Consider the following 25,296-nt stretch of genomic DNA (forward strand, 5'->3'; position numbering starts at 1 on the left):
AATTAAAATGATAGACTTGTTTGATCAGCATTAGAGTACAAAAACGAACTAGTCAAATATTTAATTGAATATCACACAACATTGCAGCATGTAATATGATAATTAAGATCTATGTAAACGCGTGACAATAATATTTAGTCAACAAATCGGCTCACGAAGTAATTTTCCCTGTATTTCCCACCTCTCGCCGCTTCTCTCTCTCCAGTCCAGCGTGTGGCGCTAAAACACATTTGTGTGTTTGTCAAACACCATCAAGCCTCAGAGGAAGAAGATTAGTTTCACCGCGTTCTCTGTTGTTTTGTTGTGGTGCTTAATACAAACTGTAAGAAAATTAATTTATGTAAATAAAAACACATCAGGTCAGTAAATACCTGTAATATTCTTATCATCATAGTCGTGTCTACGTTTTGAAGCAAGGAGAAATATATCGGGAAGAATATCAGCTGAAGATGGTGTTTGTTAAAGAGGAGACCGAGGAGAACACGAGTGAAATAAAACACGAGGAACCAGAAACCTGGAAAATAAAAGAAGAGGAACCAGAAACCTGGAAAATTAAAGAAGAGGAACCAGAAACCTTGATAATAAAAGAAGAGGAACCAGAAACCTGGAAAATAGAAGAAGAGGAACCAGAAACCTGGAAAATAGAAGAAGAGGAAAAAGGAGGTTGGTCTTTATTCATATTTAATGACTGTTTGTGGTATATTAGTCTTATGAAGCATTAATCCTCCAGTAGTTTTGAAATGGCCTGGACATTTGTGCTCTTTCGTAGGGCTGGGCGATATGGAGCAAAAATATATCTCAATATATTTTGCTATATCTCGATATATATATCTCGATATCTTTACAGGAAAAATAACCCCCCAAAAACTACTGCAAAAACAAATATGCCAAATATTACATGTTTAGGGCCCTATGAAATTATTTATTTTTTCTTCACCATGTGTTATTGTTACCTAATTCTGTGTTTTAGCATGTATAATTATTTAAATGCATTAAAACAACTTAATTAGTTCTTAAAAATTCTACACAAATTCTTACAATAGCCTTATGTGAAATGTTTTTTCCCTTCAGAAATTCTGTGTATTTACATTTTTCTGGTTATCAAATGAAGGCATAAAACATTCATTTAATTTATCTTTTAATTATTTAAAATTAGGCAAACTTTATTTTTTGGTAAATGAAGTGGATTTACTATTAAAAATAAAACATGGAAGAAATGTTGTGTGATTTTTCCTTTAAAAATTATGTTCGTTTCTTTTTAATAGTAGTAGTAGTGGGCTATGTACATTCTGCTGAACAATAGATTTCTGGCAAATACTTTTATTTTGACGAACCATTACAGTTCTGTGTATGTGATACTACAGTCTATGATGTAATATATGACGCTAGTTTTACTCAAATCAAACGGTCCGATGCTCATGAAGTGACTCTCAGAGCAGTTCTGGAGATGTTCTTCATGTGTTCACATCCTGATTTAGTGAGACAGCAGATGCTGAAATCACCGTGAGCGTCACGCGCACTTCCGTGTGTTTAATGAATGAAGACGCTTCTGCAAATTCATTAATACAGACACGATGGATTAATATTTAAATAGACTTTTACGGCTTAATATTTGCAGATATTAGTCCATAATCGCGATTTGATGTAAGTGCAATGACCTACTTTTGATTAATTCATTCAAAATTTGACAAATTCCGTGGCATCCTGCGTTTAACTGTAAATTCCGTTTTTATGACTGGATTCCGCGATTCCCTCCACGTTTTCTGCATCGTGGAAATCATAGGGCCCTACAGTAGACATCTGCCTGCTGTTCGCCCGACGTCTGAAAACCGAAGTATCTCCATATAATGGAGCCAGTTGTCCTAGTTCTGTACACGCGAGGGGAGGGGGGAGAAAAGCAAGGAGGTGGGGGGCGAGCACAGCACAGAGAAGGCAGACAAGTAAAGTGGCGGAATCAGAATTAAATATAAACAATATATTGATATATACGATATGTCAAAATCCATATCGTGTTTAAAAAATATCTCGATATATTTTAAACATCGAGATATCGGCCACCCCTACTCTTTCGGTATCTTTAAAAAAATAATGACTAAAGTTTGATTACACTCTAATCAGCAGAAACTGTGCTACAATAATATGTGAGCAGCATAAATGTAGCCTACATGCATGTGTTTTTGAGAAAAGAACATGGTTGGTGAAAAACTAAAACTTTTAAGTCACTAAAATAAGAACATAAAACACACTTTTGTTCACAAGACGTTTGAGAGCTGATGTCTTAGACTAGAGTTTTTGCTAGGGCTGTTAGATCATGGCCATATGTCCAAAACTTTATACGAGTGCTATACTTGAAGATAGAGGTGTGTGTGTGTGTGTGTATTGTTGGTATAATTTGAAGATTGAATGTGAAATTATTGCAATATAAAAGTAGTGTAAACATACCTATTAAGCTCACCAAAATCTAGATTAAGACATATTCAGAGCACAATTTAAAACAACCGAAGTTGACCGAAGTGCTGCACAGAGAATTCAAAACAAACCAGTCAACAACGTAATAAACAATAAAACACAAACTATAAGACACACACTGTAAAATGGATGAGGTTCACCAAAATAAAGGATCATTGCACAGTAAGTAAAAATACATAAACACACACACACACACATACACACACTGACTGAGCGCTTCAGAGTTCTCTCTCCATCAAGCGATCTGTACTTTTCAATTCATCTCAATAGATGCACAGTACACCTGTATTTGCCTCTTTTACTGTCTATGGTATTTGCCGAACTGTAAACTGTGAAGGAGCATGACTCGCCGTCGCTTTGCTGATAGCTGTTTCTCACACATGCAAAGAGAGAGAGCGAGAGTCTAACCACGCTGAATCGACATGCTACATGTAAACTATATTCTTTGTTGTCTTCTCCTGTCAAAATAATGTAGTTAATTTAGAATTATTAATATTTTCGATCAAGCAGAAGATATGCCGGTTTCTCCGGTAGTGGGCGGAGCTAATGCGCAAATGTCAATTTCATTGGCTGGCGCTCATCTTTTACCGTCCCTGTTTTAATTTCAGCAAATCAGTTCGACCGAACGCAGACAACGTGATTAATATTCATGAACCCAGCAGCTCATCAATCCATAGTACATTGTATATTGTTAGTATGGTAGTAGAATTAGTAGTATTATTATCTTTTAATAATAATTATTATGATCTATTACTTTTTTTTTTTTTTTTTTTACAGAAACCCTCAATGAACAAAAATATCTTAAGCTTCACCACCAGTCTTAAGTTCAGATAAATGACAAATATGCATTCATTACAAATTCATTTTTACATAAAGGCATTGTGCTAGAAATATTACTATTATTTTGTAAAATGTATGTGATATTGCTACTACTGTTAATTAAAAATTAATCACACAATATTTCTTCCATGTTTTAATTTTAATAGCAAATCCCCTTTATTTACCAAAAAATAAAATTTGTTTAGATTTCTTAAATTAAAAGACAAATTAAATTTGGGTGAAACTTGTTTACTATTTTTCATAATTATATTACTTGTAGAAGAACTTTAAACACAATTGTAAATAAGTATAAAGAATGGCATTGGTTTTATTTTTAGTGATTGTAGTAAGTTCGTGTGGGCAAGGAAGAGGACAAAGGGGTCGGCAGGACTGCTGACGTATTTATTAAACAGAAAATAACTTAAAACTTGCAAACACCAAATGGTGACTTCTATTCTGACACGCTGTCACAGCACTTCCGATTTACTCCTTCCGGTTTCGTTTCCGGCTTCGCGTCAGCAGTCCGTCTCTCTCTCTCCCTTGCTTCCGTTTCCCCTGGCGTTTTATACTCTCTCCACGCCAATTACTGGAACAAGAAACAGGTGATGATAATTTCTGCCCAAACCACTCACTTACCGCTCGTCTCCTGATTCTCTCTCCCGCTGCAGACTTCGCTAAACCACGCCCCCCTGCCACATACCCCCACCGCATGACTCAGGCCAGGGAGCCATCCGGCCTGCAGCCACCCCCCCCCCCCCCCATTTCTGGAGAGGAAGTCGGCCACCGCCATCTGAACACCCGGCCTGTGGACCACCTTGAACTTAAATGGCTGAAGAGCTAGATACCAACGAGTGATCCGCGTGTTGGTATCCTTCATGCGGTGGAGCCACTGCAGCGGAGCGTGGTCCGAACAGAGGGTGAACTCCCGTCCCAGGTGATAATAGCGGAGGGTGAGGACGGCCCACCTGATGGCAAGGTACTCTTTCTCTATGGTGCTGTACTTAGCCTCTCTCTTTGAGAGCTTCCGACTAACGTACAGCACCGGCCGTTCCTCCCCCTCTATCTCCTGGGACAGGACGCGTCTGTCTGCAACAGAAAAGGGAGAGAAAAATCAGGAAAGTGTAACAACGGCCCGCCACATAGAGCCGCCTTGACCTGGGTAAAGGCCTGCTGACACGGCTCCGTCCACTGGACCGTATCTGGCACCTCCTTTTTAGTAAGGTCAGTCAAAGGGCTGGTGAGGTCCGAATAATTAGAATCAAACCGTCTATAATATCCCGCCAGCCCCAAGAACTGCCTTACCTCCTTTTTGGTCTTGGGACGTGGGCAGGTCGCAATAGCGGCTGTCTTATCAATTTGGGGACGCACCTGTCCATGCCCCAAGTGGAAGCCCAGATACCTTACCTCCACACGCCCAATCGCACACTTCTTTGGGTTGGCCGTGAGCCCTGCTCCCCTCAGCGACCTCAGGACAGCACTTAGATGCTGCATATGCCGCTGCCAATCATTGCTAAATATAATGATATCATCCAGGTAGGCAGCCGCATATGCAGCATGGGGCCGCAGAATCTTATCCATGAGGCGCTGAAAGGTAGCAGGTGCCCCGAACAAGCCAAACGGAAGGGTAACAAATTGGTGTAAACCAAACAGCGTTGTGAAAGCGTTTTTTTTCTTTGGATAAGGGAGACAAGGGGATCTGCCAATAGCCCTTTGTTAAGTCCAATGTCGAATAAAAGCGAGCCGTGCTTAGCCGATCAAGCAACTCGTCAACCCGCGGCATTGGATACGCGTCGAATTTCGACACAGCATTCACCTTGCGATAATCCACACAGAACCGGACGGAGCCGTCCGTTTTCGGAACTAAAACTATCGGGCTCGCCCAGTTACTGTTGGATTCTTCTATTTACCCCCATGTCAAGCATAGCACCTAATTCAGCCTGAACTACTTTTTTCTTGTGCTCAGGTAAGCGATACGGCCGGCTGCGAACTACCACGCCCGGCTCGGTCTCGATATGGTGCTGAATCAGGTTAGTACGGCCCGGTAGGGGCGAGAAAACGTCGGCAAATTCTGCCTGTAACTTCGTTATATCAGTGAGTTGGGACGGCGAGAGGTGATCTCCACCTGGAGCCAGGGTGAGGGATTGTGGTTTGATATTCGCCTCTGGACCGAGATCATCCCCCCCCCCCAATCACCGTTGCCAACATCACTGATTCCGCCTCATTCCATTTTTTAAGGAGGTTGAGGTGGTAAATTTGACGGGCCCCGTTCCTATCGGACCGTATTACCTCATAATCGAGATCTCCGACTTGTCGTGTGACCTCAAACGGTCCCTGCCACTTAGTCATTAATTTAGAGCTCGACGTTGGGAGTAATACAAGTACTTTCTCTCCCGGTGCAAATTTGCGTAACCTAGTTCCCCTGTTATACAGCTGGCTCTGGCGGTCCTGGGCTCGTAACAAATTCTCCATTGATAGCCGCCCCAATGTGTGGAGTTTTGTTCTCAAGTCCAGCACGTATTGAATTTCGTTTTTGCCCTGAGAGGGTCCCTCCTCCCAAGTTTCTCTCAGGATGTCGAGCACCCCCCGGGGCTGGCGCCCATAGAGAAGCTCGAAGGGGGAAAACCCCGTGGAGGCTTGTGGGACCTCTCGCACAGCGAATAACAAGGGCTCTAGCCACCTATCCCAATTTTTGGCACCTTCGTGAACGAACTTACGGATCATGGGTTTAAGAGTGCGATTAAATCGTTCGACTAGACCATCGGTTTGTGGGTGATAGACGCTAGTTCGAATCGATTTAAAGCCCAACAACCCGTACAGGTCGCATAGCGTACGTGACATAAACGCCGTGCCTTGATCGGTGAGGATTTCTTTTGGAACCCCCACCCGGGAGATAAGACGAAACAGGGCATCCGCAACACTTTTAACGGAAATGTTGCGGAGGGCCACTGCTTCAGGATATCGTGTTGCATAATCAACTATGACTAATGCAAAGCGATGTCCTCGTGCCGATCGCTCTAATGGCCCGATGAGGTCCATTCCAATTCTTTCGAAGGGGACCTGCATTAAGGGAAGAGGGCGCAAAGGCGCCTTTGGGGCGGCCGGTGGGTTCACCAACTGACATTCCGGACAAGACGCGCACCACCTGCGCACGTTGTCATGAATGCCCGGCCAAAAGAAACGGGGTCATGAGGCGATTTAGTGTTGCGGCTTGTCCCAAATGGCCCGCCATAGGAATTGGTTAAATCAGGCTTTGATGGATCGAGGTTTGGTTGCATCCTGAATCCACCAAGGCCGGATATGTACCCCCCTTGATACTCACAGGTATTTGGTACTCGCCAGCCTGACCGGGGGCGACCTGTGGGACGTCCGGGACCCGGATCATCGTCCCCACTTCCATCACTTCCACCCCTGTCCACGAAATGCTCCGGGTCCCCGCAACGCCAACAGGCCAGCCCAGACCTACCCGCCGCCCCAGTGGCAGGGAGTGGATTGGAGAATTGGCACGGAGAGAGCGGAGAAACGGAAGCACTGTCCCCTCCGGCAGGCACAGGGGGGCGGGGCCCTGGGACTCATGAAGTGCCCTTGGCAGGGCGGGACACGAGGAGGGCCGGGTGGACGGGACCCAGGGAGAGGGACAGGGCGAGAGAGAGAGGGGGGAGAGAGAGAAGGAGAGAGAGAGTTAGTAGCTGGGGGTGCGCCGACCCCTGGGCCCGCCACCATGTGGTCCTCTGCCAGATGGAAGGCCAAGTCCAGCGACGTTGGGCGGCCACCTAAGCCTCGCCAGAGAGCAGGGGAATGAGGCGCACCGGCCTCTGCTCGCGGGGCCACCCGCAGGCCTCCGCCGATTTCTCGAACAGTTCCAGGAAGGCCTTCGGATCGTTCTGGGCCCCCATCTTGTGCAGTGGAAGGGGGCGGCAGGCGGCCCGGCGGCCTCATCGCGAACCTCCCGATCAATCCAGCTCCGGAACCTCTCGCGGTCCTCCTGCTGGGCCTGAACGATGGCCTGGAATCGTCTCTCCTGATCGGTCCTCAGGTCCAGCAGGGCCTGGTGTTGTTCGCGGTGCAGGACCGCGAGGGAAGCGATAACGTCCGCAAGCAGCGTGGAGGACAGGCTTTGCATGGCGGCGGCGGTCCTACTTCCTTCCCGGGTTTCGGCACCAGTGTAGTAAGTTCGTGTGGGCAAGGAAGAGGACAAAGGGGTCGGCAGGACTGTTGACGTATTTATTAAACAGAAAATAACTTAAAACTTGCAAACACCAAATGGTGACTTCTATTCTGACACGCTGTCACAGCACTTCCGATTTAGTCCTTCCGGGTTCGCGTCAGCAGTCCGTCTCTCTCTCCCTTGCTTCCGTCTCCCCTAGCGTTTTATACTCTCTCCACGCCAATTACTGGAACAAGAAACAGGTGATGATAATTTCTGCCCAAACCACTCACTTACCGCTCGTCTCCTGATTCTCTCTCCCGCTGCAGACTTCGCTAAACCACGCCCCCCCTGCCACAGTGATAAAAAGTTATTTTTTTTTAATTAGCATATTTTTGTGTTTTGCTTTGGTACCAATATTGGTTCCGAGAACCGTGGATTTTCACTGGTATCGGTACCGAATACTGAAATTTTGGTACCGTGACAACACTATATATATATATATAGATGAGGAAGTCCTGATAGGAACTGGGAGACTATTCCAAAAAAAGCACGATCACCTCTGTTTTTGAGATGTTCCCTGTGAACTTGCAATAAACCAGAACCAGCAGATCTGAGTGCTCCTGCCTGAGTGTATGGATGTAACAAATCGGATTGGTACTGTGGAGCTTGATTATGAGGACATTTATAGACAAACAGTAAGATTTTAAAATCGATTCTATATTTGACTGGCAGCCAATGAAATGTAATCAAAACTGGTGTAATAGACTCATATTTGCGCTTCCCATAAAGAAGCCGAGCCGCTTCATTCTGAACCAACTTTAGATGAGAAACGCATGACTGAAGCCCCGATATACAATGAGTTGCAGTAATCCAATCGTGATGTTACAAAAGCATGCATAACCATTTCAAACTTCTTTTAAGGACAAAAATGGTTTCACCCTCGTCAGAAGACGAAGATGATAAAAACAAGACTTGAGGACCGCACTTATCTGCTTATCAAATGTAAGATTATTATCGAACTAAACAACTAAGTTTCTTGCACATGAAGTTCTGTATGGTATGGAAGTTTTAAGCGGCCATGCATTATAATGTTTTTCCTTCTTGTTTTCTGGTTATAACGACTTAATTTTTTCGTTATCTCGACATAACGAAAGTCGTTTTCTCATACTTCTGTAATATAAAGTAAGAAGTTCAGATTCAAAATCATGTATACAGTGGTCATTTGGGCCAAACAAAATTAATTCAGATTTATTTTCATTGAGGCGTAAGAAATTACTAGTAAGCCAAAGTTTTAGTTCGTCAAGACAGTCTAAAATAGGCTTTAAAGCCTGTTTGTTATCACGCTGCAAAGGGATGTAGATTTGAGTGTCGTCGGCATACAGATGAAAAAAGACACCAAACTTTTTAAAAATAGATCCTAAAGGAAGCATATAAAGAGAAAACTGTACTGGACCAAGAATTGAGCCCTGAGGGACACCAGACTTTACGTTTTAGATACTAAAACCAATACTAACAACATATTGGTGAGATATGAATGAAACCACTTCAACACCGTGCCCCAAAGGCCAACACAAGTTTCAAGTATTGTATTCTGTATTGTATTGAAATATATAAAGTAGAAAAAGTTTAAAGATTAATCTCTCACACAAAACTATTACATTTTATTCTAAATGACAAAAGCTTTTCAATTAAGATAATCATCATTAAAAGCAAAAAGTCCGGCTGGGCTTAATGGTATATTTTTGTTTTGGGCCAATTGTACTGTTAAGCCCCTTTCACACTGCACATCGAACCCGGCAAATTGCCGGAACATTGCCGGGTCACCTTCTGTTGAAAGCAAACACGTCCCATGATTGATTCCGGCATTGAACCCGTGTCGGGGACCTAGTAACATTGCCGGGTTCAATCCCGGGACAAGCGCTGTGTGAACAAAAGCCAGATCTAATGACATGTCGTAGTGATGACGCACATTATCGCGCAACTCTTTTATCGGCTGTTTTGAAGGAAGATCAACATTTGCAACAAAAATTGTTAGTTCCTCACTTTCCGCGCTGACGCAGAGATCGTTCGCTTGCTTCAGTGAAAGTATAACGTGCCTAACGTTTTCGTCTCGTACATTACGTCATGCCCTGATGTCACGTATCGTTTCGGGATCTTTACGGGTTGTGTGTGAAAGCATGCACATATCCAGGGTCATCACTGGCAGTGTGAAAGTGCAAAATCTAGCGACTCAGGAACAATTGCCAGAACACTTTACCCGTGTATTTGCCGCAATGGCAGTGTGAAAGGGGCTTTAGAGGGGCCAGTTACATTTAGACCTTATTGTTGTCATATCATTTTCTAAACTGCAAGCATTAACCTGCAAAATACCATGTTTATAATCATTCAACAATGTATTTGCATTTCAATGTATTTATTTTATATTATTAATATTTGCATTACATATTCAGTATTAGTCACATATACTGTATTCTACGATTTTATGAAAGATTACCACATTCATCTAGATTTAAGGCCTTTGCCCTTCTTGAACCAATACTTAGAACACCTAAATTGCTTCTGTCATCTGACATTGTGGACCTGAGACAGGTTTTCTCCAGCTTTAATGGAAACAGGGATTTTTCTTTGAGAAACACATCCCTTGAAGGGTTTAGAGTTTGGATGCCAGTCATTATTTCACAGTTTTTGCTAGAAAACCTTCTGTTAAACTCATTGAGCGTCTGATCTAAAACGGGGTAGAAAGGGTTGTAAGAAAACTATCTTTTTTCTCATTCCGAATCTGACTCCTGTACTGGGTACACAGTCTGCATTAAATTGAGAGCTTAGCTTTTTTGCTTGTTTTGCAGAGGGCTGTACGGCAGTATCACATTGCTCAGCTGTGTTCAACACTTCACTCCATAGGTCACTGCACAGTCCATTCGATTCAAGTCTTTTTCAGCTCAACAAAGCTTATCTAACGGAAGGCTACATCCGACAAAGGCTGCACACATCTAAATTCACATCTAAAATTGAATTTTAGGATGTAGCCTTCCATTTCAGAAGCAAAATTCACCAAAGCCATAATTACAACAGTTGTGAGATAAAAGATTATTTTCAATTTTATATTTTAAACTATTTGGAGGTTATTTTACGGTACAACTGGCTTGTCCACAATTTTGAGTGCTGTATGACAGAATAGCCAATGATAATTATAACAGAACACGGGCAAAGCTGATTGTCTTTTTTTTTTTTTTATATGAAGGATACATTATCCTGCAGTCACCGTGGAGAGATTAGGTTCCTTCAGTCAAAAAAAAAAAAAGATTTATAAAAGAATCGAAAACAATAGTGAGGAATTGATTCTTGGAATCGATTCCCATCAATTCCAGGACCAGGAATTGGAATTGGTTCCAAAAATTGTGGTATCAAACAGCCCTATGCACAGATTGTTAACGCACTAAGTTTGCTGCGCTGCACATGCTGAATTAAAGTAACAGCATTGTTTGCGTGAATATGAACATGCATTGACACAAAAATGTAGTAATTACACCATAAATTCATATAATTATAGTCTACTGTGTTTAATCCATAGACTGTGTATAATCACAGCCAACACATAGACTATGGCTTTTTGGCTAGGTTTAAAAGTGAAGAGCATTTTTCAAATACGGCAAATTCTTAAATCTTGTGTTTGTGGCCCTGAATAAATGTATAAAATCTTGATTGGATCATCACTATAAATAATTCTACACGATAAAAAGAAGGCTTAAAAAAGATCTGTATCAGTGATCGGATCGGCAGATACTGCTTTCTGTGATCGGCCTCAAAAATCCCTATTTTACAAGTTTATGAGTGAACCGATAGTATTTGTTTTCAATAAAACACTTACTAAAAAAGATGAAATATTTTTATTTACCTGCATGCTATGTGATCATTTATTAACATCAAAGAAACCGTGACCATGCAAATGAGATTGATGAGTTAATTAATGAAATATTTATTTTAATATCTAAGGGGTACTTACAGCAAATATATTTGGTGAATAAGGTTTAGATGACAAAGTTTTGGAATGCTTGCATTACATGTTACTAATAAATAAAGAGAATATGTGCATTTGAATTAGTTATAATTAATAATATGTTGTTAAAAAAACTGTCATTCAAATAAAAATGAATGTATTCATCAGTAGTTGATGCAATGTTGAAACCCTTCTTAAACCTGAAATTATTTAGGTAAATCCAGGTCAAATGCAATCGCCACCTGACTTAAGACTGATCTTTGTGTAAAATGCCCACAAAACTGGACTTTACATATTAGGGCTGCACAATTTTGGATAAATTGAGAATCACGATTTTTGGGGTCTCATATACAGATCACGATTCTCCCATGATTCTGAACTAAATAAAATAATGTATGACAAAATATTATTGCTGCAGTCTATTTAAAAGTGTCTAATTAATCTGAATGAATTATTAAACATTTTAATATACACTACCAGTCCAAAAGTTTTGGAACGGTAAAAATTTTTTTTCTTTTCACTAAAGCCTACATTTATTTTATCCAAAATACAGCAAAAGTAGTATTATTGAGAAATATTTTACAATTTAAAATAACTGCTTTCTACTTGAATGTATTTTAAAATATCATTTATTTCTGTGGTCAGAGCTTTATTTTCAGCATCATTCCTCCAGTCTTCAGAGTCACATGCTGATTTGCTGCTCAGGAAATCTTTTTTATTATTAGGGGCCAAGCACCGAAGGTGCAAAGCACCTATTGTATCCGTTAGCGTAATTTTTTTTCTTCCGCCGCAAGTCTATGGCAGCCCATAGAACCACTTGCGGGAAAGTTGTATAATTTGGCACACTGATAGAGGACAGTCCCAACATTAACTATAGCAAATTTGAAGTCTTTAACTCTAACTCTCTAGCGCCACCACTTGTCCAAAGTTTCAATATTTTTATGCTAACAACTTTTGAACTGTAAGCTAGAAAATAAAAATAATTTTTTTCTTCTGGATCCTTGGCTCATGCCAAGTCGAATTAACCCCAAAATTAAAAAATCGCAAGATTTAGTTTTTTCACTATTTTCAATTTTTCAAAAAAAATACTTTTTCGAACTCGTCCTAGACCAGGGGTGCCCAACCCTGGTCCTGGCGATCGACTGTCATTGCAAAGGTTGGCTCCAACCCTAATTAAACACACCTGCCTTTAATTTTTAAGTGAGCCTGAAGACCTTAATTAGTTGCTTCAGGTGTGTTTGATTAGGATTGGAGCTAAACTTTGCAGGACAGTCCATCGCCAAGAGCAGGGTTGGGCACCCCTGTCCTAGACGGTTAATCTGATTTTCACGAAAATTGGATCAGATCATCTTCAGACAAGCTAGCAAAAAGTTATGGAATTCAAATTGATTCGTTCAACCGTTCTCGAATGACACGTGAACAAATTTGACGAAAAGTACACAAAAGTGCATGTGAGGCTATATCTCAGCAACTGTTTGGCATATTGAGACCAAACTTGGTGTGTGTTATAATAACCATGACCTAAGACTACATGCAGTGTTTAGACGCAGCGCCACCTAGTGGTCAGGAGATATGAAAAATTTATATATTTGCTTATAACTTCTGAATGGTTTGGCCAAAAATTACACAACTGGTCTCTTTAGATTCAGTCAGTTATGTCGAGTCGAATGATATCCAATTTTTCCGTGTCAGCCATTTTAGGCATCGGCCATTTTGAATTGTTTTAAAATGCTGTATTTATTGAATGCATTATCGTATCGTTACGAAAATAATTACAAAAATATTCGACTCCATGCCCTGAAGGTACTCAAAAAGTTTGGTGGCAGCGCCACCTTGTGGCAGAGTTATAATGAAATGTCTAAAAAATGCTAATCAATTTTGAATAAATTAGACTATTGAAATGAAAATGGTCTCCCTATATTCTTTGGGTTATGCCGAGAACATTGATTCCAATTATGCCAGAATTGGCCATACTTTGTTCGCCATTTTTATTAATTTTGAAAATCTACTTTTTCAAACTCCTCCTAGACCGTTATTCCGATTTTAACAAAATTTGACTCTGATCATTTTCAGACCCCACTGGCCAAAAGTTATGGATTTCGTGTCAATATACAAAACGGTTCTCATTTAGCGCATCAACGAATTTGCTGGAAGGATGCCAAAATGCATTTGAGGCTGTATCTCAACAAAGCTTTGACATATTTGCATCAAACTTTGTATGTGTCATTGTCACCTCACACTGACCATGCAACATCAATTTGGTAACAGCGCCACCTATTGGCCAAGAGTAATAAACCATTCATTAACCTTCAATTATGAAATTTCCAAAAATGCTAATAACTTTTGATTGCATGAGGCTATTGTAATGAAATTGATCTCAAAATATTCCTTGGATTGTGCCGACAATAGACATACCAATTTTTTAGTAGGAAATCTCAACTCCCTGTCCACCATTTTGATTAATGTTGAAAATGTACTTTTTCGAACTCCTCCTAGACCGTTAGTCCGATTTTCACAAAATTTGACGCGGATCATCTTCAGACCGCATTGGCCAAAGTTATGGATTTCGTGTCGATATGCGAAACTGTTCTCATTTAGCGCATCAACGAATTTGCTGGAATGAGGCCAAAATGCATTTCAGGCTGTTTCTCTGCTAGAAAATCCACGTTCATTTTCAGCGTTTATTTGCGCATCTTCTCAGTTAACAACGGCTCCGTGTAGTAACAGCTGCTCTATGTGAAATCACGCACCTGATGAAATTTACCGCTGATTAGAGAACCGGCTTTACTGATGAGATGCGCATTAATGATCGGCCGATCATGATCGCAGCAGCCCTAATCTCTGTAAAGCTTTGACATATTTGCACCAAACTCTGTATCTGTTATTGTCACCTCAAACTGACCATGCCACATAAATTTGGTAACAGTGACACCTATTGGCCAAGAGTAATAAACCATTCATTATCCATGAATAATTACACTTATAAAAATGCTAATAACTTTTTAATGCATTAGCCTATTGCAATAGAACTGGACTCAAAATATTCCCTGGCTTATGCAGACAACATAGATACCAAACATGTCAGAGTAAGCTGAACTTCCGGTCCATTTTGATTTATGTTGAAAACCGACTTTTTCAAACTCCTCATCAACCATTGGTCCGTTTTTCACCAAATTTGAATCAGATGATCTTCAGTCTGTGCTGACAAAAAGTTATCGATTTCGTGTCGATAGAAAAAACCGTTGTTGCATACCACAGCAACGAATTTGAGGCATGATGCTAAAATGACCCTTCAGGCTTTAGCTCTGCAATGCTTTGTCATATTGACACCAAACATTGTGTGTGCCATTTTCACCGCACAGAACACACCAAAATGATCTGATAACAGCGACACCTGTTGTTCAAAAGTGGTAAGCAATTTAATTAGGGCTGCAACTAACGATTATTTTGATAATCGATTAATTTGTCGATTATTTTTTCGATTAATCGGTTTATGTACTTATATTTTAGTTTTTTCCATTTTTCCCCCAAGTAAATTATTAATAAATGGCCTTTATCATTCAGCATAGATTTAAGAGATTTTAACCATTTTGCACTGTCATATCCTCATCAAAAATATACCTGGAGTTGTTTTATTGTGTTAGTAATCCTTTGTCGAACTCTTCTGCAATCAGAACACTGACCCATACTCTAGCAAATTTCACAAGATTTCAAATAATGTTTTCACCATGGCAGTCCTTAGAGCTCCTAAAGTAGTTTAACATCCTGAACAAAGCTTATTAAGGAATCTTTCCGAACATATTTTCACGAAGAATAAGGATAAAACAGAATAAAATTGCAGTACATTGTATTTTATTATTTACTGGGAAAAAGCTTTATAGCTTTTGCTGTGAAATTGTAAACAATCCTTCAAAAAAAGTGCCAATGGCATGAAACCTGAATGGAACTCACAATTTAAAGTAAAATCCATCAGAAGGTTGTCCAGAAAAAAAAAATAGGACACACACAAAAAACCTGCTGTGTGAAAAAGAGCAGTGAATAATACTTAGAAAAAAAGTGCATTTCAAATATCTACATTTACCTCTCTCATTCAGTCATAATTAGGCTGCACGACTGAATTTTGAACTGTTAAACGACAAACTGATCACAGAACATGTTTGTAAAGCTTTAAATGTTAACTGTTAAAAAGCAATGTTATCAGCTTTTATGACTAAACATTTGCAAACAACATTGTACTGGAGAATCTGCACAAATGAAAGTCTTAGGGGCCGTTCACAAATTGCGCCTAAAAACGCGTGGAAACGCTAGGCGCACCGCTTTCTCCTTCTTTCCAAAGCGCTCGCGCAGAAGCGCCCCTGAGGCGTCTGCCTTTGCTAAGCAACCATGACGTGCTCTCTCCTTGAAGACGCGGAAATTTCAGCAAAGGATTAAATGGATTTGCAGCTCAAAAAATCGCTTGCAGTAGCTCTGCTACTAAATTTATTTCAAAATGGAAATCCATATACAACTATGATCAGCTGTTCCTTTCATCTTGACTGAGCTTTTAACGTTGTTACGGGAAAGGATGAAGCTGATTGGTTAGTTCTTGTCACATGACCCGCGGTGCGGTTGCTGCATTCTGAAAAGTTGAGATGTTTTTAACTCGATGCGGCGCGGTGTTGGAAATAACGAACTTGAGCGCGCAAAAGACGCGATATGTGAACGTCCCCTTAAACAGTGCAGTAGTGCAGAGTTTACAGGTTACTCTTCTTTTTTTAAAGGCTCAATGTAAAGTACTCCCACATCACGCTGAATGCTGCAGACATAGACATCATATGATGTCTATGGCTGCAGAGACGCTGTTCGGGAAGCACGTGACATAAAACAAGGCCAGCTATTGGCTATTCGCTACTTCTCCTGTTGTACTGGCTGAGTAAAACCTCCGGTGGCTCATTACTGCCACACTTTGGTCACCGCAGATTTGAAATATGCACGAAATGAGCCGCTTACGGCAAATAAAAGTTATTTAGCAACGAATCGATGACTAAATTAGTTGACAACTATTTTAATAATCGATTTTAATCGATTAAATCGATTTGTTGTTTCAGCTCTAAATTTAATCATATTACTAGTGGTTATATTTATAATTTTTCAGCCATTTCAATTACAATCATCCTAAAATTGCTGTAATTGCGCATTGTTGCATTTGTTGTGATGCTTCTACCATGCTTGGCTCCTCAATTTGCCGGTTGAGTGCTTGGCCCCGTAATTGCTGCTTGCAGCTATATTTATTACTTTTATCATTATCACAAGTGTATATAAATTAATACTTTTATTTAGCAAGGATTCTTTAAATTGATCAAGTGTGACAGTCATTTATAACAAAATCATTCTATTTCACATAAATTTTGTTCTGAATTTTCTATCAAAGAAACATGAAAAAATCTACTCAATCTACTCAACTGTTTACAACATAATAATAGTAATAATAATAATGTTTTTTGAACAAAATCAGAATATTAAAAGAATTTCTGAAGGATCATGTGAAACTGAAGACTGGAGTAATGATGCTGAAAATTCAACATTGCATCACAGGAATAAATTACAATACATTCAAGTAGAAAGCAATTTTTTTCAATTGTAAACATTACAAAATTTTACAGTTTTTGCTGTACTTTGGCTCAAATAAATGCAGGCTTGGTGAGCAGAAGAGAGTTCTTTAAAAAAATATTTTACGGTTCAAAACCTTTTGACTGGTAGTGTATATATAATATATTTTAGACCCCAATTTTTTCTATATAAAAATGATGAAAAAGTTGTTTAAATCACTGATTGAATGACTCACTCATAAACCTACTTCCCTTGTTTCATAACTGGATGAGTCAGCGTTTTTAAACGATTCTCTTGAATGAAAAATTAATTCATTGACAAAAACATTAAGTCACTTGTCGCCACCTAGTGGCAAAACAGTGCAATCGACACAAACGTTATTTGTAGCGCAGTACTTTCAAAATGGGATGGATTTGCTCTATTTTGATTGCTGCCATATAGACATCAATATTTATATCTGAAATATAAACTTTATCCCAGTATTTCTGTGATAATATAAATGACTGTAAGACAGAAATGATACTGTGTAGTTAAAAAGACCATTTGTGAAGATGTTTTCTCTCTCTGTGTCAGCGGCAGTGCAAGCACGGATTTGAATGATCCGGTAAGACTCAAAGGTTTCAAAGGTTTAATAGACTCGGGGAATCATTGTCATTTAGAAATGAGATCGAGAGGGTGTCTGTATCGAGATCGCGATCTTATAACGATTAATCGTGTAGCTCTAATACATATATAATATGCATATAATCGGTAGGCTATTTCGTGAAATTACACCTCACATAAGGTTTTCAAATTACTTTATTTAATGATGAAATCTGAATTGTACCTCACCTTCAGCATTTTAATTATTTCGCCCACGCCGGACAGAGACTGAGAGGGTGCGCTGCATGTCCGTCCAAATCTCTCACAGCAGGTGCATCACCAGCTAGAGATTTTTGAGATCTGCCTTTTTAGAGACCGCCGATCAAACAGTCAGATTCTGACTACATCTTTCATACTTTTCTGGACCTTGATAGTGAAAATTGTATAACAGTCAAAGGGACAGTCAATGGTTTTCATCTAAAATATCTTAAAATGTGTTCCGAAGCCGAACAAAGCTTTTGGGATAAATTAACCCTTTATCGTCTTTAGCATGCCTAAATTGTCAAATACATGCAAAAATATGTCAAAATGCAGCGCTTGGTGTTAATTCATGTAAACCTTCATCAGTTATGTTTTAAATGAAAGTAAAGAGTTAAGAATGAAAATTCAAATATAACAGTAACTTGGATCCGTGAGGCTCTTAAAGTGCCAACAAGTAATATTCCTTTTGCTGTTTCTGTGCTTAATATGAATCAAACAATAGACAGACAAAATCACACTTCTCTTGACTGAAGAAACAAAGCTTGTTTAATTCTTACAGTGAAGACTGTGCTGTTACACTAATTTCATTCCATTAATTTAATTACCCCCCCCCCCCCCCCCCAACTATGATTGGTTTTGTTATAATCAAGCAGCCCTAACATGAACATCTTTCTGGACATGGGCTCATTCTCTTCCAGGAGGACACACTTCTGGAGATCTAAAACAGTGGGCTCCCCAGTAACGGCTGTACACAAAGCAGCGCTGAGGTCATGAACACTACTTTACGAGATAAAGTGAAAATGACATCAAACCTTTTCTGAAAACGGTTCCCTTCAAAGATACTTTCATATAAATCACCCACACCATGTTGAGATTTTAAAACATGTTGTGCTCATGTTTATTCAACAAAGTCAAACTGTCAAAGCTTTTAGTGATAAGACACCACAAATAAATGTGTTTAAAAAACACTGATAATTTGGGGTCTGTGCAAAAAATCGAATGTGATTTTCTTGCACATCTCATCAGTAAAGGCAGTCCTGTATTTAGTAGTATATTTCCAGCATGTGCGTTCAGATCAGGGTTGCCAAGTTTTCACAACAAAGCCTGCCCAGTTGCTTCTCAAAACTAGCCCAGTCGGGTTTCCAGGGGGTTCCCCGATACAAATTGCGTCCCGGGCTTAAAATGCACGGTTTACAGCAGGGTTGCCTTGGTAAAATTCACATTTTAGGGGCTAAATATCACATTATTGGGAATGGGGTCGCTTCAACCCGCGGACATTGTCAACATTGGTTCAGGTGGGGTGGCATTTACTACACAGAGCTGTAGTTCATTGACATTCTACTCAAAATCGCTTTCAAAATCGGCAATCGACTGCGATTTTGTGTATATTGTCATTGAACTACGGCTCTGTGTAGTAAAGTCCAATCAGTGTTGCCAAGTCTGCAGTTCTTTTTTTCATGTCCACAGGTCGAAGCGACCCCAATCCCAATAATGTGATATTTAGCCCCCAAAATGCAAATTTTACCAATGCAACTCTGCCAAACAACGAGTATTTTAACCCTGGGGCGCAATTTTTATTGGGGAACCCCCTGGAAACACGATTGGGCTAGTTTTGGACTAGTTTTGAGAAGCAACTGTGCAGGCTTTGTTGTGAAAACCTGGCAATCCTGATCTGAACGCACGTGCTGGAAATATACTAGGAGCGCCTTTACTGACTAGATGAGCATTAAAATCACCTTTGGTTTTTCGCACAGCCCTAGATAATGTATATCGAAATATCGTAAAAACAGATTTCTGTTAATCTGGTTTAAAGGGCCATTTTAGTCCAGTACTAGGCTTGATCTCTGTCTGGGAAACCGCCCCTCTGTCTCATTCCTCTCAACACGCCTTCTTCCAAAAACTAACTGTATCTGAGATTTAACCTTTTTTTGAGGTGATGTGGGCTTTTACATAATAATAATAATAATAATGTCACATTGGTAATACTTTCTATGAAGTCTGTATTTATGAAACATTATAATGGTATTCTTAAGGCATTATAATAAATGCATAATACATTAAAAAAAACGTATAATATGTTATATTAACTCATGAATAATCATAACGTCAATCATTAATAACTCACCATCATGTTGTTCCAAACCCGTGAGACCTCTGTTTATCGAGAACGAGTCAGTCTGTTGTTCGTTATCTGGCTCGGCTTGGTATTCATCTTTAATTCTCTCTTCACAGCAGTTCAGTCTGTGAAGTGTTTGAGTAAATTAATTACTCGGGGATATTGGTTAGTTTTAACTCAGAGGGAGTGTCAGCCACATTAAAAAAGTTAACAGTTTAAGTCATTTGTGGATTAATGCTTATTGGAGACGCGAACCATTTAAACAACATGAGGGTGAGTTATTAATGACAGAATTTAGATTTTAGTACCGAGGTCCCGTTCAAACCTGGTTCAGCGCTATGATTTCCGCGAAGCAGAAAACGAGGACGGAATCTCAAAATCCAGTCATGAAAATGAAACTTACATTTTAATATGGACAGTCATGGAATTTGTCAAAGTTAGCATACATTTATCAAATCAAATCTCCATATGGACCAGTATCTGTAAATGTTAAGCCGCAAAAGTTGTTTGAAATATGAATCCGTGTTCTGCGCGTCTCTGTGTGAATTAATGAATGGCAGAGACGTGCGGGTTTGTTTACTACATAGACTGAAGAGCATGACGCTTGCATTAATTTCAGCATATGAGCTTCCGAGTTCTCTTTCCATCAAGCGATCTGAACTTTTCAGTTCATCTCAATGGACGCACAGCGCACCTGTATTTGATGCTCTGTAAACTCTTTGTGAAGGCGCACGACTCACCTTCGCTTTAATGATAGCACTGTTTCTCACACATGCAAAGAGAGAGAGAGAGCGATAGTCTTACCATGATGAATCGACACGCTATATGTAAACTATTCTTTGTTGTCTTCTCCGGTCAAAATAATGGAGTTCATTTAGAATTATTCATATTCATTTTCTAACAAGCAGAAGACATAACGGTTTCTCCGGTAGTGGGCGGAGCTAATGTGCAATCAGTTTGACCGAACACAGACAACGTGATTAATATTCATGAACCCAGCAGCTCATCAATTCATAGTGCATTGTATATACATTAGTATGATAGTAGAATTAGTAGCAGTATTATCGTTTAATAATAATTAATATGACCTATTATTTTTTTTTTTTTACAGAAACCCTCAATGACCAAAAATATCTTAAGCATCACCACCAGTGTTAAGTTCAGTTAAAATGACAAATTTGCATTCATTAGGCCTAAAAGTTAATTTTTACATAAAGGCATTGTGCTAGAAATATTACTATTATTTAGTAAAATGTATGTGATACTGCTACTACTGTTAAAGATACTGCTATTTTTTAAAGAAATCACAATATTTCTTCCATGTTTTAATTTTAATAGCAAATCCCCGTTATTTACCAAAAATAAAATGTTTAAATTTCATAAATTAAAAGACAAATTAAATTTGGGGGAAACTTGTTTACTTTTTTTCATAATTATATAACTTGTAGAAAAACTTTAAACACAATTGTAAATAAGTATAAAGAATGGCATTGGTTTTATTTTTAGTGCTAAAAAGTAGTTTTTTTTAATTAGCATATTTTTGTGTTTTGCTTTGGTACCGAAATTGGTACCGAGAACGTACTCGGTTACTAAACGTAACCTCGGTTCTCTCTAGAAGAGCGAACGAGTACTGCGTCTTAGCTAAGACGCTACGGGAAAAGTCTCTTTTCACGAAATACTGAAGCAAAAAATTATCCTTAATTTTGTATTTTTGTAAAGCGCATTTGCAGCAGTACACAGCCATAGGCGAGACGGCTCGTTCGCTCATTGGCTTGTTCTGCGGCAACTGCACAGCCTATCGAGCGCGGGCTGATGCAACATCAGACCAATAAGGGCGATTCGCGCCCTTCTTGCCACTTCCCGCCTAAACGGGTGTGGCCCAACCTATAAAAGGAGCTCGAAAAGGCTGACTCACCTGATTTTTCATCTCTTCAGCGAAGCTCACGCATCGCTGGATCACGGAGGAAGCAAGCGCCGTCTGAGAAAGCACATCAGCAGGACGAGCCATTCTGAAGCTGCTGGCATCGCCGCCTTCCATTGCCGTTCCTGCTGCGCTATCCGGCGCCTATATCCTTTCAATTCTGTTATATCCAAGCTGTTCTTTATGTGTGTGTGGGGGTTCGCCCTGCGACACACACTCGTAAAAGAGCTCGCGTCTTTTTTAAGATGCCTTCCTGCGGCTCGTCAGACTGTGTTTTCTGAGCTCCAAAGTCAACCCAGACGTATACCAGGAAGTTTTAGAGCACTTCATGCTTCCTGCTGCTGACCAACTTTATGGAGATGCAGATTTCATTTTACAACAGGACTTGGCACCTGCACACAGTGCCAAAGCTACCAGTACCTGGTTTAAGGACCATGGTATCCCTGTGTTTAATTGGCCAGCAAACTCACCTGACCTTAACCCCATAGAAAATCTATGGGGTATTGTGAAGGGGAAGATGCAATATGCCAGACCCAACAATGCAGAAGAGCTGAAGGCCACTATCAGAGCAACCTGGGCTCTCATAACACCTGAGCAGTGCCACAGACTGATCGACTCCATGCCACGCCGCATTGCTGCAGTAATTCAGGCAAAAGGAGCCCCAACTAAGTATTGAGTGCTGTACATGCTCATACTTTTCATTTTCATACTTTGCAGATTTTGAATGCAAAGATTTCAACCAACCACAACTGTTGCCGTTTACTCTGAGTCTCACAGCAGACACGCCCCTTCGAACAAAATTTTAAATGTAAAAATCATACTAACAATATAAGTACACATCAGGAAACATTAAAAAAAGCATTTAAACAAAGAAAATAATCCGTGTCATGGAACTTTTAAAACAGTTCTTATGAATTTTCATGAGATGATAAAACATAAGTTTTTTTTTTTATAATGCAATATGCATTCATTATAATGGCTTAAGAATACTCTTATAATGTATTATAAATACGGGCTTCATAGAAAGTGTTACCATTACATTTATATAGTGCTTTTCTGGGTACTCAAAGCGCTTTACATGAAAGGGGGAATCTCCTCGTCTTCCACCAGTGTTCAGCGTCCACCTGGATGATGTGACAGAAGCCATATTGCGGTAAAACGCCCAAATACACACCAGCTTATTGGTGGAGAGGAGAAAGAGTGAAGCCAATCAATGTATGGGGATGATTAGGAGGCCATGATGGTCAGAGGCCAATGGGGAAATTTGGGATTTTTAATGACCACAGAGTCAGGACCTTGGTTTAATGTCTCATCTTACCCCAGAATATTAAGTCTACTGACAGTTATAAAGTTTCAAGTAGTTTTAGATTGTTTGTTGTAATAGGAACAATCTTTAGAATAAAAATGGAGCAGCAAATGGGGGACAATTTTTTTCAACAAAATGTATGTTACATAATGTTGTAGTTGATCAAACATATTGAATAGTTCTCCTTGAAACATTGGGGTTTGTGTATGTAATGTTTTAAAAATGATATTTTTATATTTGCAGGAAGGTTTAGTTTATAAAATTGTATCAGAAAGAAAAAAAACTTTTTTCAAATTACTGACAAGTGAACTGTTTTTGCTTTTATTTCAGAGTTTATTGAAGAAAGAGAGGAGAACAAAAAATGGAGTGAGGTTGAGGATAAAAATCATGTCAAAACTGGAGAAAAACCTTTGAGTTGCTCTCAAACCAAACAGAAAGATCTAAAGAAAAGAAGAGCCAAGAAACCTTTCACCTGCACTCAGTGTGGAAAGAGTTTGACAAGCAAATATAATCTTGATTTTCACATGAGATTTCACACTGGAGAGAAACCGTTCACTTGTAAACAATGTGGGAAGAATTTTGCACGGAAAGGAAACCTTAAAGAGCATATGAGATGTCATACTGGAGAGAAACCGTACACTTGTGATCAGTGTAATAAAACATTTTTGAGGGCTTCAGACCTGAAGAAACACCTGACAGTTCATACAAAGGAGAAGCCGTATTCATGTTATTCGTGTGGAAGGAGTTTTTCACGTGTTTCATATTTGAGAGAACATCAGAAAACACATACTGGTGTGAGAGAGTACATGTGCTTTGAGTGTGGAAAAACTTTCACTACAGCGAGTGGTTTAAAACAGCACGAGAGGATCCACACTAGAGAGAAATCTTATAATTGTCCACACTGCAAAAAGAGATTCAGTGATTCAGGAGACCTAAAAACACATGAGATGTTCCACACTGAAGAGAAACCTTATAAGTGTTCACACTGTGACAAGACATTCAATAGGTCAACAGACCTGAAAACACATGAGAGGATCCACACTGGAGAGAAACCGTACAAGTGTTCACATTGTGACAAGAGATTCAAACAGTCATCACATCTAAAAAAACATGAGAGGATCCACACTGGAGAGAAACCTTATAAGTGTTCACACTGTGACAAGACATTCAATAGGTCAGCAGACCTGAAAACACATGAGAGGATCCACACTGGAGAGAAACCGTACACATGTAATCAGTGTGAGAAGTGTTTCACACACTCATCACATCTTAAGGATCACATGAACATCCACACTGGAGAGAAATCGTGCTCATGTGATCAATGTAATAAAACATTTTTGAATAGATTCATGCAATTCAGGTGGAAAGAGTTTTTCACATTTTTCAATTTTGAAAATACATCAGAAAACGCATACTTGTGTAAAAATGCACAAGTGCTCTGAGTGTGAAAACACTTTTACTTCAGTGGGCGGTTTAAAACGGCAAGAGAGGATCCACACTGGAGAGAAACCTTACAAGTGTGCATACTGTGACAATAGATTCAGTAAGTCGTCAAATCTGAAAACACATGAGAGGATCCACACTGGAGAGAAACCATATCACTGCACTGAATGTGGGAAGCGCTTCAGTCATTCATCTGCTCTACACATACATGCAAAAAACTATCACAGTAAGGCCCCATACAAACAGAGATGCATTTAGCTGTATATGTACCAATTTTGTATCCTATTGGTGTGTCCTCTAGAGGAATTCTGCGTTTTGGCAGCATGAAACTTCTAATTTTTCTTAACAGGTCCCAGAGTGGATTGATCTGAAAACGACACCTTTGCATTTTTGTGTGTAAAGCCAATCAAAATATTTTGTGAAACAATGAAGTAGGGGTGTGTTATATTGTGATTTTTGATGGTTAGCAATAATAATGCGTTTACAGTCTGCTTTTGAAGAAATATTGTAGTATCATGCTACAGTGTACATTCTGTCAGCTGCAGTTCTGGTGTCTCTGTCTGAACTGTACAACATCACATGCATTCACATCAGTGTTAATTAACTCGGCTTTAGAGTTACTCTCACGGGAGTGAACGGTCACATT

At 39.6% G+C, this 25,296-nt stretch overlaps 1 protein-coding gene across 1 annotated transcript; it reads left to right on the top strand.

Moving 5' to 3' along the window:
- Nucleotides 1–238: 238 nt before the first annotated feature.
- LOC132106061 (gastrula zinc finger protein XlCGF52.1-like) lies at nt 239–25,081 on the top strand. Its single transcript, XM_059511680.1, has 2 exons — nt 239–663; nt 23,538–25,081. Exons 1-2 carry the CDS (start codon nt 450–452, stop codon nt 24,647–24,649), a joined length of 1,326 nt encoding a protein of 441 aa, XP_059367663.1. The 5' UTR covers nt 239–449; the 3' UTR covers nt 24,650–25,081.
- The last annotated feature ends 215 nt before the right edge of the window (nt 25,082–25,296 follow it).

The sequence above is a fragment of the Carassius carassius genome, chromosome 26, assembly GCF_963082965.1.
Source record: "Carassius carassius chromosome 26, fCarCar2.1, whole genome shotgun sequence".
In the NCBI taxonomy this organism is placed as follows: Eukaryota; Metazoa; Chordata; class Actinopteri; order Cypriniformes; family Cyprinidae; genus Carassius; species Carassius carassius.